Here is a 20,459-nt window from a genome sequence, read left to right as displayed (position 1 = left end):
ATAATTGATTAGTAAAATTATCAATAGTTACAGCTCTAATTTTTGTCATTTTCTGCTTCAGTGTGGATTTAATGTTTCATTATATGCAATGTGTTGATGTTTTATTCATTATGATGTGACATCAACCTTCTCACATCTGGTTTGCTCTCTTAGAAAAATATTTTTTTCTAAGAGAGCATGCAGACACACTAATACTATATATAATAAAAGCAGAGAAAATCATTATTTTTAGCTAGTGCATATCCAGGAATCCTCATTTGAAAATAAAGCTTTATAGTTCAGTGGGGTTAATGATTCAATGCAGTCTGTTGTCTGCTGCTGCCAAATGCTCATCAAGAGGAAGGATTGCTGTAAGCATGAGCTGGGGGAAAAAAAACACATTTTTAATACCGATATGGATCAGTTTAATAATGCAAAATATCTCATTTGACTTTTGTTTTAGATATGCTATCTGAAATCCAGCTCTTAATTTTTCTTCCTGCAGAAACAATTGACACTTAGCTTCTTAGTAGCTGCTGCTGCATTAAAAGGAAGAACAATAAGAGCTTTGAATTCTGTTTTTCTCTGAGCACAAATCATTGGTTTTCATTAAGTTGACTCAGTTACCAAAAACCATTGACATTGTCGGGGGGAAATAATCTCTTTCTGTGATGGTTTCTCTTTATATGGAAGATGAGGAAATGTCACAACGTGCTGTCGGTTTACAAGAGGAGATGGGTGTCAAGGTCAGTGACACAACGTTTAGCTGACCGCAGATACCGGATTAGACACCGTGCCTGCAGTGTTGCTGTCATCCCGTCGTGATAACTGTGTCATTTCTCAAAGACAATTTCCCTAATGTATTCTATCTGACAGATGAAAACACTGCTTCACTCTTGCAGCAGTGGCATGTCGGAAGGTATGTTCTGTATGAAGTTATATTTTCTTAAAGGAACACACACTTCATGGACTTCGTTTGTGTTTATATATGCTCTTGATGTCTGTTTTCGTGAGTGTTTGTATGATTCACCTGGAGACAGAGATGAAACAAAGGCTGAATGTCAATCATGTGTCTCCAAATGAAGAGAAAATGTTTTTCTGAAGACATAAAAAGTACACTTGATGGAAAAACTACAACAAAGTGGGGTGGAAATGATTAATTGGGATGAATCAATTATTCAGATAATTTTCAACTAATTTAAATTAGCTGGAGTTTACAGACTCTAAAAAGATGATTTGCTAACGAACAGCACAGTCAGAGCAGTAATTAAGCCAAAATCTACATATTTTTTTATTTAAGATAAAAAAAAAAGAAATATTTTGTACCCAAACTTCTCAAGTGACATTGCTTTAGCATAACCCAGTACAAATTATGTAAAAAGACAAACCTTTTGCTGTCCAATTATCAGTTAATTCAACAATCCAAGCAGAATTGGCCAAGGGAATATGTTACTGCATTTTAATTAATAAAATATTTATTTTATTTGAAAAGGGAGTTGAAATGTTTATTCATATCTGATAAAGCATTTCTAATCCTGTATAAAAATAACAAATATGAGGTGGGCTTAAAGTTTCTCCTGAGTCTTTATCTCACTACGGGCCTCCCAGACAGGAACTTCAGTCCTCCTCTGCAAATTAAGGTCTCATATTTAGATCATTTGCATTACACAGCGCTAGAACTGGTCAGACCTGCCCTAATTCTTCGGATATCACCTGTACCAGCTGGAGCCTGACTGAATCTTCTCACCTCCCTCTTTATATGCAAAGCTGTTGAAGTGTTTAATTTGCAATAGCAGCTTCTGAAGTTCCCCAGTGGCTTTGGTGCGGTCATCAGCTCAGCTCTTATGAGCTGCGTTTCAGTTGTTACAGCTGCCATATGTAGCCCATCAATAGGAGCGAGAGGGTGTTGAACTTGGTTGTGTGCTCTGAGCAGACACCTGATAGCTTACATCAGGAGAACTGTAGACCCAGTTCTGAGTGCAGATTGACACGGGGCATTGGGTATGTGTGATGTGACTGAAAAGACTATGCTACATAATATAAAATAAAATACATAATAATGTAGGATACATTTTTAGATAGATTAAGGGTGTTTTCACACCTGATAGTTAGGTAGACTCTGTTCGATTGGGGAATAAATTTGCAACAATTGTTATAAATTGTTGTGGTGCCGCCGCACCAAGAAGCACTGCAGGAAATGGCATAAAAACTTCTGAAGAAGCTATTGTGTACAACTACCTTGTTCAAAAAATGTAAAGACGAATGTGGTTGGATTTTAAAAGTTAAAGGATTTATTTTTTATTTGTTAAAGCTATTTGCCATTTGTCCCGCTAGTTATAGTCGCTTGTTTATTTTTAGTTGTATTTACCCACAATGCCTTACGCTGTTGTCCACTTTTTGCTTCTGGAGTGGTCTCTGGTCCACTTTGAGTTCACATATTTTCATTCAAACTGCACCAGAATTCACTTTAACCTAACCGAGACCTAGGATTTCAGGCAGACCGCAGTTTGCTCTTCTTTTTTCTTTTTTTTTATTGATTGCGCATTCACACCTGCCCAAACGAATCGGACTTTCTACTGGAGTTCAATTGAAGCCGACTTAACAGGACTGGTGTGAATGCACCCTAATAGAAAACTGGATTAACATTTGTCACAGCAGTTGACGCTGTGATTTATGTCTGAAGCCTCCACACAGACATAGAGTCAGTGTGTGCATTTAAAAAGGCTTTAAAAGAATTTGACGTGGAAAATAGCCAACAAGTGGAGGATGTTCAAAGTTGCTGTCATGATACCTACGATGCATTCAACCAAGGTAACCCTGAAAGCAGACCACAAGATGCTAAAGTTATTAGTTACTATTGATGTGAAAAAGCCTGTTTGTTCAATAAGATCAAGACTGCTCAATGTTAAATTTTATGGTTCTTTATGGTTGTGTTATATCTTCAATGTTTCTGTTTTGTATTTACTAACGATTACATGACAGTTCATAATCTTAACAGCATCAGTCAGTGACGCAGTTGCATTTTCCACTGAAGCAGGTGGCGCTGTGTTTAATGTCATTACCAAGCCATTACTGTTTGCTGTTGTCTGCTGGATGGCTGCTGTAAATGAAAGTAATACACATTTTGTTGCATAAGCGAGAACAACTCTCCCTCTTTCTACACAGAACTTCCCAGCCGATGGTGGGAAACCCATCAGTATAAATCTGTGTGGGAGCAGCTTGTACAAACAGGCAGTGCTGTTTCTCTGTCATTTTGTTTGAACCTTTTGGAAAACAGAGACTGATGATCATAAAATGTGCACACAGATCATAAAGTGGCCAGCTGGACCTGAGTGTGTGGGCGGCCATGGGACATTCAGGTCCACTTACGGGAATTCCTTTGTTTTAGTAGACGATGTTGTTTTTTTTTTTGTTGTTTTTTTTTTTAGTGTTTTGTTGCTGCATGTCTGGATCAGTGTTTCTTATGTCCTTATCGTTATGTCACCTAATCCACGCTTACAATCTCTTGCATTTGAATGACGTTAGTTGTAAAATAAAAGCAAAATGAGTGGTTTCTGCATAACCTTTTTGTCGGCTCGTGATCAGTATTACTTTGTGGGAAGGTAAGGCCTCCATGTACCTGTGTGCTGCGTGCCTTACTTGATCTGCCTTTTCTTGGCCTAGAGAGCTTCAGTTTGCGGCTATATTTTTTGCTCCCTGCTATTTTTATTTCTTTGACAGTGAACAAAGCTGCAGTTCTGCTCTCTGGTGTACATGGATGCCTTGTGTTGATTCACAGAGGAGGGAAGTATTATTCATGCACATGCAAATAAGCCTCATGTCATGTCGCTGCCACATTCTGAGCTAATGTGCAGCTTTTCCATTAGATATTCAGGGATTTCCCATTCAAACACTGCTGCTGATCAGGTTTAGACTTGCAGCTTAATCACTGAATGTATTAGAAGTTATTCATATTTTTCCCAACAACAGACTAGAATGGTAAAGTCATCCCTTGTTTCACTCAGTGGTCACAGATAAAAAAGTGAGTATGCTACCATTTTCTGAAACCTCACTTCTCCTTCCTCATTTCTAACCACAGTCCAACATGTTGTCATTCAGCAGGAGTCAACAGCTTCATTAATGATTCAGAAAAGCAAAGAGCAAAAAGTTGCCACGCACATCCATAATGTTACTGGAGCAGTTTGTTTGAACACATTTGTCATCAAATTAGATTATGTAGAATAGTCAGGGTGGGGCCTGTGAACCCAGCAAAGTCTTCTCTAGAAAGAAAATAATACTTGCAGCGCTCTTGTACATATTACTTGAAATGCACTCGTAGAAACTTAAATGCAGCTTTTATAAAGACAAAAAGACACGCAACCGGTTTACATGAACTACTTTAAAACTGTTTCTACTTGCGTCATAAAAACTTTTCAAAAAATCCAATAGATTATTTTTTGGGAAAAGCTAAATTAATATAACTTTTTGGGGTTCAACAATGTCTGGAAAAGCCTGTATGGTTTTAGAAAAACAGAGTACATCCAGTTCTTGCTTGTTCTGTTGAAAACATTTTTGGTGATAAGGTCCAGATTAGTAAAACTTGGTATTGTAGGAATGTACTGTGCTCATCAGACATGCAGGGAGGATATGTATCAGCAGACTAACATGTTGTCAGAATGACAGAACGAGGGCAGGTGTTGTTGGTTTAAAGCCCTATGCATGTTGACAGAAACAAGAGTGGTTTTTACTGTGTATGTACTTAGGAAAACGCACCTTTCATCGATCTTGATGAAAGGAAACACACCCAATGTTTGAACTAAACTTGTAGTGTTTGATAAACAATTTCAAACACTAAGACTGCCCTATAGTCTCATGAAACTCTGTGTTTGAACATGGCTGGATTATGGAGCATTTTGTACCTGTAAAAAAGGTTTCTGCACCTTCACCATTAGTTTCACCCTTTATAAAGAGAAGGATACATTACAGGTGAGAAATGGAGTACAGATGCAGCTGTCTTTAATAACATAAAAGTTCTTGAAACCCAAAATTGTTTTTTGATTTATCCTGAAACTATTTAATATTTTACATTATAAACCAGCTGTGACACTGCTTGTGCGTTTTCCACTCCTCTTTGCGAAAACAATACCAGGGCTTCTCCATAGGACACAATTTGAATTTGAGCAGCAGCTTGTTTGTGCAATTTGGAGGTGTGTGTACTTCTTCCCACCTGGGATCACCATTTGACAAGGAGCAGAACTCATACCGATCCCTAAGTGTGTGTTTAAAAAAACAAACAAAAAAAGCAGATGCAGTTCCTCACAATATAAAGTTGGTTTGAATCTCCAATTCAAGCATTTTGGTTAATTTCACAAACATTTCTGCCCTGCTTTTGTATCTACATTGTAGATAGAATGGGTATAATGTTGTCGGAGGTTATTGACTGACACAGAAATATAAACAATGGCACACCTGATGAAAATTCTGGTGCTAGAAAACATGCATGGATGCAGTCATGACCCGAATATATTTAGAAATGAATGACGTTCAGAAATACAGTTTCAAACCACAACATAGGCTTCTTGTTAAATTTAGTAATAGACAGTGGAATGAAACTTGTGTTTTTGTGTTGTCTTTCAGTCACAGAGTGGGGTGATGATGTGCGGGACATCTCTGAAGAAGAAGCCATGGTTATTGTCAATCATCAGTCCACTGGGGATGTTTGCACTCTCATGATGTGCCTGCAAGACAAGGGCACGGTAAGACATTCAGTTACAGAACCGTGTCAAAGCTGCAGAGGTGTGATGTCAATTTACGTAAAAAGCAGAGCAGCTGCTGTAATGGTGCTCGCAGCAGTTCTTTTCGCCATCATTCCTGTTGCTTCATTTTGCATTAGACTCTGAGCCACACCAGCTTTAACCTCAAAGGATGTTGTTTTTGCAAGTGGAATGAGGGTAAATTCCCAAGTACAAATGTTTCTTGGATGAATGACTTTTACTGTTTTTTAAAGGCTCACATAAAGTAAACGGATGACTTTCTAGGTAATTCAAAGGGCATATTTCTGTCATAACATTTCTGCTATTGAAGATGATTTGTTCAATAGAGCTGTATGCCAGTGTTTTGGAAGTTTATTATGATGTAAAATAGTTGAGTACAATTCTAATATTTGTCAGAAATAAGCTGGTGTTTCAGCAATTCAGTCAAATCTACCGAGCCTGAAGAAGACTAGTCTTTGGATCATAGTATAATTCATCTATTTTTTTTTCTTTTACTTCTTTTTATATTTTAGCTCCCTATAAGTGAGAAAGTAGTATATTGATTTACTTTTCTTATGTTATTAAGAAAGCATGTAAATGATGGTATGTGTAGCTGTTACATTGAATTAAATACTCAAATTAAGTTTTTCTTAAAAAAAAATTTGACTGTCACTGACACTCTTTACATATTGGCTTCTAATAGTGTTCTGTATTTGCGACTAGAAAGTTGAGTGGAAGAAAGAAGTGTCATCCGACGTAGCAGTTTAAGCAAAATGAGTCATGACCATATATTGCGTTCATACACATTAAAGTACATTGACAAATTTTTAAGTAGACCTACATTTCTGCTCTAAAATCCTTATTTACTGGGATTATTTAATATTATAATATATGAGGCCCTAAAGTTGGGTTTTTATTATCTGTAAGCTATTGAAATTAATAGAAATAAACACTTCTGACTTCTTGTTTTTTTTTTTTTTACTGAATCACTAAAATAAAAGTAAACCTGAAACAATTAGTTGTGATGAATAAATTATTGAAATAATCATAAACTAATTTAGTAATTGATTAACTGGATTATACAAACTAAAAGGAAAGTCATGATGGAAGGAAAAAAAACTGAGGGCAGTAATTAAGCCAAAGTTGTTCAAAATATATATACATTTTGCGTTTAAGGCAAAAAAAACTAAGTCAGTTTTAGCCTTACCTGTTTCAAATTCAGTAAAGGAATGCTATGTTTTTGCATTTTAGACAATAAAATGATGACTTTCTTAGTTAAAAAGAAATTTATTTTTGCTATTATCTTATTTTTAAAGTATTTCTAACATGGCTTATAAAGCGTTCAGTAATTAAATGAAAAATCTGTAGAATGTGCCTATTTTTTAATCTGATTAATATTATAATCAATTACTAAAATAATCGGTAGCTGCTGCCCTAAATAAATTGACAATGTAACTTGTTGACCATGTGTACTTCAGTTTAATAATGGTGTTTCCATTGGTTACTTTTGTATTGTTTTTGTTTTGGCTGGTTTGGCACTGGAAGTGCCGAGTCACACTGCACAGACATGATCATGATCCATCTTCACCGCTGCATGGCTGGCCCAGTTTATCCTCTTAGTGAGGGAAGGCCAGTAAGCTGGAGCTGCATTTGTGCAGGTCATGAGGGTGGAAATGCTCAGGAGGGGACGATGTCGATTTGCTCTACTTCTGAGCGAAAGAAAAAATGTGGTTGTAACAGATATTTATTGTTTTTTTTTTTCAGGTGGTGCGGAAAATGATGTGGTTGATGGACCATGTGTTCAAATACACCAATTTTGGTCTAGTGTCCCTGATTCATGGGGACTTCTTCATCAGACAGGTAGGAGAGCCAAAGTGTTAAATATTCTTCGACATTAATTCACTCCCTCTCTTCCGTCCTTGAGCTGACCAGCCTATTTTTCTGGTTGGTGTCTCGCCCCCTAAAGGCAGCAGAAGCGCTTGTCGCTGGAGAATAAAATCCTATTTTTGTCCCAGGAACTTGTCAACACCTTGTTTTTCTGATGGTCGAAGGATTAAAAGCACAAGCCTCTGGGCCACAACACACCACTTGTAACCCCAACTGCTAGAGGCTAGTTGTTACTGCCTGTCTCAATTGTGGATTAGAAACCCATCCGGTTATCGCTGCTGGTCAGGAGATGGGTGTATTCCTGCAGCTCTGGTGTCCTGAGAAAGAAAATTGCAGTCGACAGTAATGTGTGAGGATGATGGGGGGCCCGCTTGGCCCATCTGGCTCCATCTCGACAGCTGACTACACATATGGAAACACTACGGCTCCTGCTAGTCAGGGAATTCATAGAATGTCATGGATGTCTTTGTCTTCAAGGCAAACTCAAGTATACCAAGCATTGGTGTGTTTTAACATACATTTTTCATTTTTATTTTAAATCTTATCTATTAAAATTTTCTCTGGTAGAAGATTTTTGCATGATGCTAGTCAACAAATAAGGGTGCATTCACACCAGTCCTGTTTTAATCAGTCCGCTTTAATCAAACACTTGTTCATTTGTCTAGAAAGTCTGGCTCTTTTACTCCTAAAACAGCAAGTGGAATATAGTGCAAAGCATTGTGGGTAAATGTAACCAAAACAAATGTGTGCGTCTTGCACTAGCGGCAGAAATCGGTCGTGATCTGTTATCAGTTGTAGAATTTCTCTTATCAAGGACAAGAGGAATCCTACAACTGCTAAAATTTGACGCCACTTCAGTTCTGTTTACATTTCGTAAAGCAGGAAGTTGGTGTTCGGCACAGCACCACTGGCAGGTGAGTGGGAGAACTGGTCTTCCAAAGTGTTTGCTTCATTCCACAAAGTGCATTGTCAGAGAGAATGTAGAAATACAATAATATGAAAGATATCCATCTTTTATACCAACCAATTTGTTATTTCATTTTTTTCAGAGAAGTTAAAGCCTTAATTAGAGAGGTCAAAATCATCTAATCATCTAACTCTATTATTCACCCCATGGTAAAAATATTTACTACAGTAGACAGATTTGCTTTATGTAAGCAGGACATACTGGTGTCAGCACCATGTGGACATGTTTGCAATTATTTTTAAAAATTTCTGTGCTACCAGACCCTCTCAATATTCTATCTACAAAATGCTTAAATTTTATTAAATCTGAATCAGAATGTCTTCACCTTGCTAAAAAACCCCAAAAAACAAATAAAAACCTGTCATCTCTCACAGTTTGAGCATGGCAGAACAGCATGAGAGGAGGGAATTAATTTTTTTCTTTTTAGGTCATGGCAGCGCTTTGCTGTGGGATTTCACATCAGGCACTGTGCCGAGGGTGAAGCCAGACGGGCTGTAGAGGAAAGTCTGAGCGATGGCAGCCATTTCTGTCCTTCTCCTCCGCCTCCTTTTTGTCATCGCCCCCTTTGGCATCCTCGTGTGTAAATTCCTGACATCTTTCCCCAGAAAGCTTCACACATCCACTCAGCAAGCAGCTGCCCGGGTTACCCAGAGCATCTGCTGTCCTCTCATGACTGGCACGAACGTCTCAAACATTGTTACACACAGCACAGCGGCACATGACCAGAGCACAGCAAAACTCCATCAATTATTATTATTATTATTGATATATAAAAGAGAGCAATAAATCCCCCTGACTAAAAAAAAATATCTGAATCTGAATTTTGCAGCATTCTAGTTATTTTTAAATGTTCAGTTCATCTGGAAAGTTTTATTATATGTACACTAGACTTTGGTTGCATTTACTTTTTCACTGAGGGTCATGTTGGTTGATGTAGCTTTTTCTCCCTTTTCATATTTGCACAAATTTCTTGATCCAAAAACATTTAAGTGTGGCAAAAAAGCAAAGACAGAAATTATCTGCAAGGAAGCAGCTACTGTTCCATATGACTGTACTTTGAGTTTAATAAAATTGTAGGTAAACCTTAATGGACATACTCTAAAACAAAGCTATCAAAGAAACGACAGCTCATTTTGCTACGGTCATTGTGTTGAGAAAAACAAAAAAGTATAACAATCTAAATGGGAACCACTAAGTCAGAACAGAAATGGCCGCATCTCCAAGTATAACAGTATTTGCTGGTCAATTTTCTGGTTTATTACCAGCTACCTTTCACACAGGTTTCTTACTGCAAATCAAAACTGAGTTATAGCAATAAAAGTGGTGGATGCTGGTTCTTTTTGTTTGTTTTTGCCACCTGGGAGTATTTCTGGGTTATAGCAAACAGACTGTCTTGTGTTGGTTTAGCACAGCTCAATGTTGGTTAAGTAAACTGATTAAAGCATGTAGCAGCTCAGCCAAAAACGCTGAACTGTTTGCATACTTCACAGACAGTTGGCCTAAAATCATAGCAGACCGGCTGATAAATTAGTCCCATCACAACCTTTGCATTTGCTGAAGAGGAAGCAGGTTTTGTCTCCAGAGTAAACTGCAACGTATCTTTAACGAAGTGTTAAACTTCCTCATACTGGTCTGTTACAATATGTTCACAAGTTTTCCATTTGTATAAATTAATTGTCATTTTACTCCCTAACTCTGGTAGTGCAGTAATTGTATTACATTATAGCTGCACTGGCAAACAAATGTGCACACTTAAAACACGCAGAGCTGCCCGGCTGAGCTAATACATTTAAAATGGTGTTTGACCATGGCTAACGAAAAATCAAACCTGCTGCTCCTCATCCTGTCCTTGCTAATGCACTTATCGTTGTCATGGTCATCATAATTTGCATCCATTTTGGATGCGGCATAACAGTTTGAGTTAGCAATGTTTGTGTTTCTTTTGTTGATTCCGTTTTGACCGGAATACAATCTACGTAGATTATAAGATTTTGACCCAAACAGACTGTAATAACAGTGTTGAAACCATGAAACCTTGAAACCATCCATCTGTTTGTAAGTTCATCCTTTAGCCCTCCTGATTAAATCCGTGCCTCCTGCAGAAATATGTTGCTGTGAAAATATATATTTAAACATGTAATTGTAAAACTTATGTTGAATATTGCTTTGACAATACTGGTTCATTTTCAGGACTCTTTTCTTTCTTTTCACTGTCCTCAAAAAGTGAATATCAAATACATAATTGACAATCAGATTTAGTTTGCATGGCTCTTGAAATCATTATACAACCGAAGGTGGCATCCGAACAATGCTTTGTGATTGTGATATTGCACACATAGGCATTGCAGTGACACTTGAGATTCAGTATAGTCAGTGGTGAGGTCCTTGTTGCAAATCTGACAAAAGCAGAGCTTTTTTTTTTTTTTTTGTTTAGCACTTTTGCTAATTTTGAAAAGGTTTAGTATAATTGGCTTCCCGTAACTCAGTGGTTCCCATAGAATTTCTTCTGGGTTCCCCTATGGATTACGATAAAATCCCCCCCCGAAAAAGAAAAAAAAATCAACTGTGCACACACATCCTTCAACCAGACATAAACTTATACACATGCGTTTTCAAACTCCACTGAAGTTTATTTCACACTTCAGGTTGCAACAAAACACACTTCAAACCATCCTCACAATGAAACACTTTTGTGTAACTGTTTTTTTTTTTTAATCCATACTGCTTAGCCCCCCCTGCAATGGCACTGCGCCCCCACTAAGGGGCGTGCCCCACACTTTGGGAACCACTGCCCTAAATTAACTTTTCCGAATAAATTCTAAAGCTTTAATTTACTTGGCTGTTTTATAAATGTTCAACATCTGTGTTGAACTTTTATCGACTTCTAAGAATTCTTCAGACATTTATAATCATGCTCCTATTTTGAAATTTTTGTATGCAGCAAATTCCGTTTCCTTTCCTCTCATTCTCTTCTTTTCTCCCAATAACTTTTTTTTTTAGCGCTCACGCTAAAGCTGTGGAGCTTTAGCGGAACATGCCACCGTGAGATTGAACTTTTAACACTCTACATTTACATTTTTGATTTTTGTTTTTTCATCAGGGTAAAGCTCACAGAGACAAGCAGCTGGTCTACTTGAAGGAGCATCTAGAAAAATACTACCACAGCCGTGACAGGAAGTGGATAGTGCTCTTCCCTGAGGGCGGCTTCCTCAGGAAGAGGCGAGAAACCAGCCAGTTGTTTGCAAAGAAAAACTCTCTCCCTCACCTGACCCATGTCACGCTGCCTCGCCTGGGGGCCACCCAAGTTATCCTGAAAACCCTGGCGGCTCAGCAGGAGAACGGAAGTGTGGGCAGCGACTCCCGGACCCGCAACCAAACAGGTAATGGGAATATACAAATATTTTTTCCCCAACTCTTAATTTCCTCTTTGGATATGTTTTTTCAAGCAGTTCTGATAAATATAGTGGTTCAGTTCTCTTCCTGGGGATTTTTTTTTTTTGGGGGGGGGATTTTTTTTATCCTACAAGTGTGTGTGAACTTCTCCCTGCACACAGGGCTCTGTCGTTTTCGATAAAATGTTGTTTAACTTTTGCTGCAGGGCCACAGGAAGATGCATGCGGGATTACGCCCCCCTCCTTCATTGTTTCGCAGTTTTCCAGGAGTTTTGCTTTCAAATGAGAGGTGACTAGTTGCAAAGATTGACAAGAGACGAGAGAGGTGGTATGGACTGAGCTGCCAGAAATTGCATCAATGTTCCTGAAAAACCCCAGCGGTGATTTGCAAGAGAGTGCCTTTTTTTTGTGCCAAGAGACCAGCCCTAAATACAACCAGAGAGCAGGAAGATAACATGGCAATTAACAAGAAATGGTTTAATGATAGTTGTTTGACTTTCCTTGGTACAGTTTGGATCAACAGGTTCTGTTTTTGCCTTTTTGAAGTTGTTCTGTTTAGTAAAAGTTTTAAAAATACTATTTTGAGTTGTTTCTAGTTGTGATTTGGAGAATCCTTGGATTATCATCATTGAGAACGTGGCTCAGATTTCTTTGGGTTTGCTAATGCAGCTTTGTGTCCTATAGCCTGATCTCTCATGGCTACAAGCCGTCTGTTTGTCCCTCTGCAGGACAGACTGCCTGTCCTGGATAAAGAAGTGATTTCTTGCCATTCAGACTAAAATAGAAACCTCACAGAAACTTTTTATTTTATTTTTTTACAATCAAAAACCTTGCATTTTTCCGAAAAAAAAAAAAAAACTATTTTGAGATTTTATGTTAAAGACCAATAGTAGCTGTTATTTGTCATGAGACTCTCAGATCTCTAAATAAAATACTTTGGAGTGCAAGTCTCTGAAGTAGTGAATGGAGTCCACTTTTGTGTAATTCTAAATGAAAGCAGTACGTCATTAAAGGTTTTGGAGGTTTGTTGGAGAACATTTGTGGACAAAGGATTATCAAGAGTGAGACAATTGTGGGGAAGTTTAAAGAACTTTTAAAACTTTTAAATACGCGTTTGGAGAGTTTGAGGTTTTGTTGAAGTCAGTTTACGTACATGTTTAATTTTAACTGCAATATACTCATCAATATCTGCGTTTCCACGACAAATCTGCCTGAAACTTTCTCAGTGTTCCACTTATGTTGAAAATACACAATGTTGCAATTGCTATGTTTCCATTAAATTAGAAACTCACCTAAAATTACATTCGATTTATGCAATAATTCATTAAAAAATATGTCGCGGCATCATCCTTCTGCCACTTCATGTCGTTTGTCGTCTTTTTAATCTTTTCCGCCAGTAGTAACATCAGGTTATTTATCTAAATGGGCATGTTTTTTATTAAGTAACTTTAATTTTGTAATTCCAATTTACTCAACTAATTGGTCAATATACTGTGAATAAATAGTTGAGCCTTATTACACATGCTGCTTTTAAATATTTTGCCTCCAGATCTCATCCCAGTTCATCCTTCATGCATCCGTCTCTGGTACAGCAGCTCAGGAGAAGAAGAAGTGGCTACGTGTGGGCTTGTCCTTCCGCTTGGATTTAGCTATGTTAGAACTGAGGGCAAGAAAACACTCATTCCCAGAAGTGCGCTGAGCCCCTCGCTGCTCTGTCCTCACCATGTGAGAGTGTGTCTGATCAAAGTCGTTGCTGTGCTTCACTCTGACCCTCCCTGATGCTCTGCAGAGGTGCCCTGAGCTTGCTGATTCACTCAGAGACAAATGGGGCCACTTGGAGAAAATAGGATTTGCTGTAAATGTGCGTGCCGCTCCGTTTCAGCCACGCAATGTCATCCAAGCTAAATGCTCTACCCGGTGCGGATATGATGCACAGGGGTCATTTTTTTCAGAGAGGCCCTGTCTGCCTCACAGACCGTTAAGGTCGACGTGTTATTATAAAATTATGTTTACAGTCGCAGATAAGCAAAGGTTGAAGATGGGAATCATTCAGGTGGGAGTGGAGCTCCGTGAAAGTCCAACGTTAAAATGTCTCTGTATCCAGTTAAGTTGAGCTTAAAGTGTTGTAATTGGTCGGTTGAATGGCCTGATAGAACCACATATGTGTCAGCAGAGTTCCTTCCTCTTTTTACAGGAGGGCAGGGCCAGTCTTATGTCATTTCAAAGAGCGTGGCTGTTGCTTTCATGGTATTGTTTGTTATTTTTTGGAAGCCACCAGGAAACCTTGGCTCAGGGCTCCGTTCTTCAGCTTTTGGAAAGAGATCTGCTGGTGTCTCAATACCAGCAATGCCATTCAAGTCACTTAGCTGCACATCTGTTCAGAGTGCTTGTTACTCCCCTACCTCCTACGTTTTGAATAAACAAAGGTGTGCATTTGTCAAAGGTCGGGCTTCGCTCCAGAGAACGCATCTGAAAACGAAGGTTAAAGGGAAAGTAAGCCTTTGAGGTCCTAATTAGAAGCAGCAGACAACTCTGAAACCTGGTTAGACTGAATCCATGGACACTAATTAACTAGAGGGCTGCATTCACAAGCATATAAACAAACTGTCAAAACGCTAACATCTTTCCTCATGTCAGAATGAAATTACACAGACGTTACACAGCATTCATACTCGTGAACTTTCCACATTTTGATCTTTTTTCTTTTGCAAAACATCTCAACTTCAGAAGTGGATAGAGTGACATATTTTTATTCAAGCAAAACAAATTAAGAGTTAAAAATGATTTGGCAAAAAGACTATTCATGTACTGAGTAATTGATCAAAACATCAGTCATTTTATATCTAAAAAGTACATCATCAGGTGGACCAAAATATAAAATGATGTGGAAATGTTGGTATTTTAAAAACTAAAAATGAATGCAAATATATCATAGCAATACTTTGGTTAAAAAAAGACAAAATCAGGTTGAATAAATATTTTTCCAAATTAATTTCTTTCAGTTTAAAACTTATGAAACTTAAATAAAAACTGCAGGTTTATGTTTGTGTCTGGTGAACTTTTGGTTAAAACATGTTTGTTCGTCATTCAGTGCCGCATAGTAAAAATGCTCCTAGAAGTACATTCTACGAGGAGTTACTCAAGTAAATGTAACTATTTACTACCCAACTCTGCTCAAGTCAAATGGATTTGCAGGTTAAATGTTTAATGTGGGGATTTTATTTTAAACTAATAAAATCAAAGATCTTGAGTGGTCAGTTAGCCGAGAAAATTACCTACTTAATGTTTCCCCTTGTGTTTTGACTACAGGAAGCTCCAGCTCTGTTTATAGTATTCAGAACAGTGACCTGGATGGTGAACGGTTGGACAGTTGTAAATGATAAGGTGTCTTTCCTTGAACATGATGCACTGAGCTGCGGCTCTTTGTTGTAACGTTCCTGTCGTGGTTTTCAACCTCTCCTGCTCAGGTTGTGCTCATAGTGTTGAAATTGTTACTTTTTGGTAATATTTCTCCTTTTACATCTTCTTACGGAGTCTGATGTAATACATCCAGTCGGTTGTGAAATTGAGCTCCTCTTTTGTCACACATTTTCCGTGCACAAAGAAGCCAGTGTGCTTTGATTGGGAAGTGCTTGCTACACATTAACAGCAGAAGCTCTTTTACTCCAACCAGGGCAGTCAAATAAGCAGCGCCGCTTCACGTCAGGCTCGTTTCAGATGCGTCTGTGCTGACGAAGGCTGCTGCTGCTGTTGGTTGTTTCTACATTTGACAATCAAATGCAGACTTGTCAGCTTGAGAGGAAAATAGCGTTTAGTTCATGGCTGCAGGCGGATCAGTTTGGAAGTTAGGATTTGTTTAGGTGTTGGCCCTTTAAACAAAATATATATATATATTTTTCTTTTATGTGATAATTCACTTCATAATATTTGAAACAATCTCAATGATCTAGAGCCCTGAAATTTTTTGCATGCCCATGCTGTGTGTTTGAGGGTTTATGTGTCTTTCTATTCTTTTCGGCAAGACTTTTATTACCAAGAAAAATTTTGAGTCTGTTGCACACATGGATATAAAAAAAGTTAGACGTAATGCATCATGAGTGACCTGAAAAAAAATCTTGTGCTGTTCAGACCATCATAAATCTAATATAAGCCAGATTTCAGCAAAAAAAAGCTGAATTTGGGACACTTTTGCCTGCAGGGTGAGAATAGCCTTTGTGTCACCTTTGTTGCAAAGCAGTATAGCTGACTAATGCTTGTCCATCCATCCATTTCTACAGGTTCCATTATAAAACCTTATTCCAGTCAAAATGTCTGCCTTAAATTCATACAAGATTTGTTCTTTGTAAATTGTATTTATGCCTTATGAACTGGCTAAATTAGAAGTAAGAGTAAATCCAATTCTGTCTTGATTCAGTTTCAGTCTGTCCAGTTAATTTCAGTATAAATCCATCATATGGCTAGATTTTGATCCAATTTCAAACCGCTAGTTCAATCCTAAATATAATACATTCCAGTCAAATTCAGTTGTTTCTTGCAAGTTGATAAAAATGTGTCTTTTTAAGGAAGTATTGACTTTACTGTTTTTGTGCAAATCAATCTAACAAAATGAAACGTCATTGTGTCAGATATTGTTGCACAGTAACATTCTCTCCTACCATGCGTTCTTTTGCTGCTGGAAATTTATCTGAATAAACTAAAATTACAAAATTAAGCTCCTTTTGTTAAATTATTTGAACCAAAAAACACCTGGAATATTATGAAGATATGCCTCCTGTTTTACCAGTAGCCAAGAGCAGCTAGCTTCATTACTAATGAACATATGTGACAAAATATGAAAATATGACATAACTGAAAGGTGTAATAAGTTAAATAGTACATTAAACTTACTGAACATGCATTTAGAAATTGGAATTATCAAATTTTTCAAGATTTATTACAGTAGAACATATTTGCTTATTTATAAGCATATTTTTTTTTTCCTTCTCAGTTACCCACTTGTACATAGAGACAAGAGATCTGTCACTCACACATTTATATTTAAATATTGACGTATCAAAATTATAATAAAAATATTCAGACATATGGTAATTTAAAAATTTTACAATACTACACCTATGTGTTATCTTGATGATTGTGGACAAAACCCACTTTTCCCAAAGTGTTTTATTATCAAAAATATTTTTAGCTTGAATATTTTTTGACACAAAAAAGAACCTTATTTTTACAAATTTCCATCTTTCCCTTTGACTAACCTCTTTACAGCTGCAGCGATTATGTCTCTTAACCTGAACAAAAATGTCCCGCCCACAAAATCTGCCTCTGTCGGTACGAAAGGTGCCCTAACAAGCCCCCGTTTTATGCAACAAAACACCAGCGCACTTAATTGCATCCACTCAGACTCACTAATACATACTCTAAAGAACAGTGAGGCAGGGAAAACCACCTAATGTGACATAATCTATTGCATTATGAAAGAAAAGTTGCCGGACACACTGCTAACATATTCCACATTTATCACCGACATGAACAGAAACTTCAGAAGGTCATTTAGCTTGTTTTTTCTTTGAGGTTGTTGCAAAGTCTGACTGTGTGCCCAGGAAATAGGTTGTTCTTCAACATGTTGAGACTGGAATGAAGTCTTGCTCTTGGTTGGAGATTTCCCCATCGTTGTTCTCCAGACTTGACTCATGTTGTTGCTCTTCTGAACTTACTGTTCTGTCAGGATTTCAAGATATTTCATAACAAGTTAATTGAGTCGTTTTGCTCAAAGCAAAATGTATAATAAAGATGAAATGAGCCAAACATCTAATTTACCTAAATGAGTTGCTACAGAACTGACCCAGCCAAGTATCCCTGCAGCAGATTCCCACATTTAAACACAACATGCTCTCCCTATCCCATCAGCCATCACCAACTTTTCAGCCTCATTGCATTTTTATATTTTAATGACACATTTTGATGACGCATCTGAAATTCCATTAAAGTATTATTCAGATTTGAATGACTGAAATAGGGAAAAAGGTGTGTGTAAAAATACAGCTGAAAGCAGAAGTTGGCATTCTTACTCACTGTCTGAAGTCAAATAAGATCAAACTTCTCTTGTTTTAGGTCAGTTTGAATTACTAAATTTATTTTTATTTGCTTAATATCAAAATAATGAATGATACATGTCAGAAATTTATTTAATAATGTCTTTAAAACCAGAAGTATTCTCAGTATTTGGTAGCGTTGCCTTTGAACTGTATGACTTGGCTCATACATTTTGGATATTTTTTTCACAAACGTCTCTCAATAGTTTGCTGGAGTTCGTGTTCAGAACTGGTATAACTCAGGCACCATCTTACCCGCTTCTTCAACTTTTATTCTGGAGTTGATTTGCACATTTTGGACCAAAACACTTTCATTTCTGGGACACAGAAGCCACATCCTTCCCGAGCAGTATGATGGTTGTGCATCCCCATCATGTCTAAACTTGTTTTAACTTGGTTGAACAATTGAACGCGTCACCTTCAAGCTCATGGAAATTGTTCTTTTGTCAACAAGAAAGCGGTGTCTTCCAAGACTGGCCTGAAAATACATGTACAGATGAATGAAGTCAAATGAGTCAGTTAAAGTGACATCATCTGGGCTTCTCCTCATTGTTTGTAGAGAGAGTAATCATTCTGTATATAAACCTCTGACTTTGATGATGACTCTCATTATTGTAGCAGTTAGCAAATAGAAATAATTTAGATAATTCTAACTAACCAAAAACAAGAGTTTGGTCTGATTTAAATTTAGACAGCAAGAAAAGCTGTAGGCAAATTTCTTTGGTGTAAGTAAATGTCTGCTGTCAGCTGTATTTGTATTTTCCGGATTTTATTCTCTATCCTACTTGTATTTTATTAATCTGTTCATCTTTCTGCCACTTGTCAATCCAACTATCCTTCTAGTTCATCAGTTAGCTTTCCATTTTAAGCAAATATTCTTTTGTTCATTCATTATTAGATGAATTGGAGGCTCTTAGGACGGATATTGGTAAATCCAATATTTATCCAATTGTCCCTAGATCTACAGTCATCTCCATCTGTCTTTAGGCCTAATGTACCTCTACCAATTGGCCCGTCCACCCATGCTTGTGCCGGTTCTTCCTCAGGCCAACCAATTATTCTTCCTCCATTGTTACGTTGTGTGTATGTCCCTTTTTCCCTTGTCTTTTCAATACAGGCTCCATACAAATCCACTGAATTGTCTCTCCAAAATTTATAATGAAATGTTGTGTTTAGATTTTAAATGTGGTCATATAAAAACAGACTGAGAGACGCAAGTCTGGAACTAAAATTAAAACAATATGTGAATTTTGAATAAGCTTTTTATGTTCACAAATCCTATTTTTTTTTCTTCTTTCATGACAGTTAATAAAAGTAAAGGCCTGCAGTGGGTTATAGATGTGACCATAGCGTACCCCAAAGCAAGACCGATGGACATCCAGACGTGGATCTTTGGCTACAGGCCTCCCACAGTCACACATGTACATTACAGGTAAGAATCTGATTATATTCTCTCTTTTCTCTTTGGTTCTCATCCAACAATTTATCACTTTGTCGCTCTGTGAGAAAAGACCATAACTTTGCTCGGATATGCAAATGAACTGCTGCAAATATGCAAAAATCTGTCATAACATATATGGTGAAGTGATGAGGCTTTCATTTGCTTATGGTGCAGTTTATCTTGCTAAAAAAAACATGTCTCGTGACAGAATGTAAAATATGCAACATCCTCGCATACAGTCGCCACCTTTTAACCAGCGGCTAAAAATATCTTTGCTCTTGTGCGAAGTGATGCAGTTTTTCCTCCGTGCTGTCCCGTTCTCCTTGCCCCACAGATTCTCCTCTGTTATCCACCTGAGACCTCGGTGATGGTTGGCCCTGATTAAATTTTTCATTTTTTGGTCACGGTTCGAGGGGAAAGTCGACCTTCGTGTGTTTTCTTTGCCGGCTGGATCAGAAAAGATCAAAGATCATCAGGTTGAAGTCGTCATGACCTTCCCTTATACGTGAGGGTGTGTGTTTTTGTGCGTCTCTGTCTGGGCGGCGATAGGAGCACAAAAAGAAAGTGATTTATGAAGCCAGGCTCGCATTTCTCTAGAGGATTTTCTGTCCATTCGAGCAACAAACCAAAGGACTCGTTAAATCTGTAATGAGAGCATCTTTAGCTCCTCCCATTTTTACAGGACACTCTAATCAGCCATCGATACGATCAGCTGAGTCAGCAGGTTTTTACTCTGGGATGGACGGGGAGCGCTCCAGGCGTGTAGACGGTGCTGATTCCTGAGAAGTTAGGCCCACGCTGGTTCAGGTGCAGCGTCAACAAGAGGATTAATGTGGCTGCTGATCAAGGAAGCACAGTGGGGGGAGCAATGTGATTCACTGTGGTGGTGATGATAGCAGAGGCAGTTAGACCTCTGTGCTGCCCCACGGCTTTGCTTCTGCTGTGTCATTTAAGGACAGATTTTACTACAAG

At 37.8% G+C, this 20,459-nt stretch overlaps 1 protein-coding gene across 3 annotated transcripts in view; it reads left to right on the top strand.

The window, feature by feature from the left end:
- The window catches only part of lpgat1 (lysophosphatidylglycerol acyltransferase 1), a 49,947-nt gene that overhangs the window by 13,503 nt on the left and 15,985 nt on the right, over window positions 1-20,459 (top strand). For all 3 annotated transcript variants that reach the window (XM_055054286.1, XM_055054288.1, XM_055054287.1), the window contains exons 3-6: window positions 5,596-5,714; window positions 7,476-7,571; window positions 11,666-11,945; window positions 19,352-19,478. In XM_055054286.1, the coding sequence (XP_054910261.1) occupies window positions 5,596-5,714; window positions 7,476-7,571; window positions 11,666-11,945; window positions 19,352-19,478 (622 nt within the window). The remainder of the gene's footprint in view (window positions 1-5,595; window positions 5,715-7,475; window positions 7,572-11,665; window positions 11,946-19,351; window positions 19,479-20,459) is intronic.

This window comes from Poeciliopsis prolifica, unplaced genomic scaffold, assembly GCF_027474105.1.
Source record: "Poeciliopsis prolifica strain line A6 unplaced genomic scaffold, Auburn_PproV2 SCAFFOLD039, whole genome shotgun sequence".
NCBI classification, from domain to species: Eukaryota; Metazoa; Chordata; class Actinopteri; order Cyprinodontiformes; family Poeciliidae; genus Poeciliopsis; species Poeciliopsis prolifica.
This window is presented reverse-complemented; position numbering and strand designations above follow the sequence as displayed.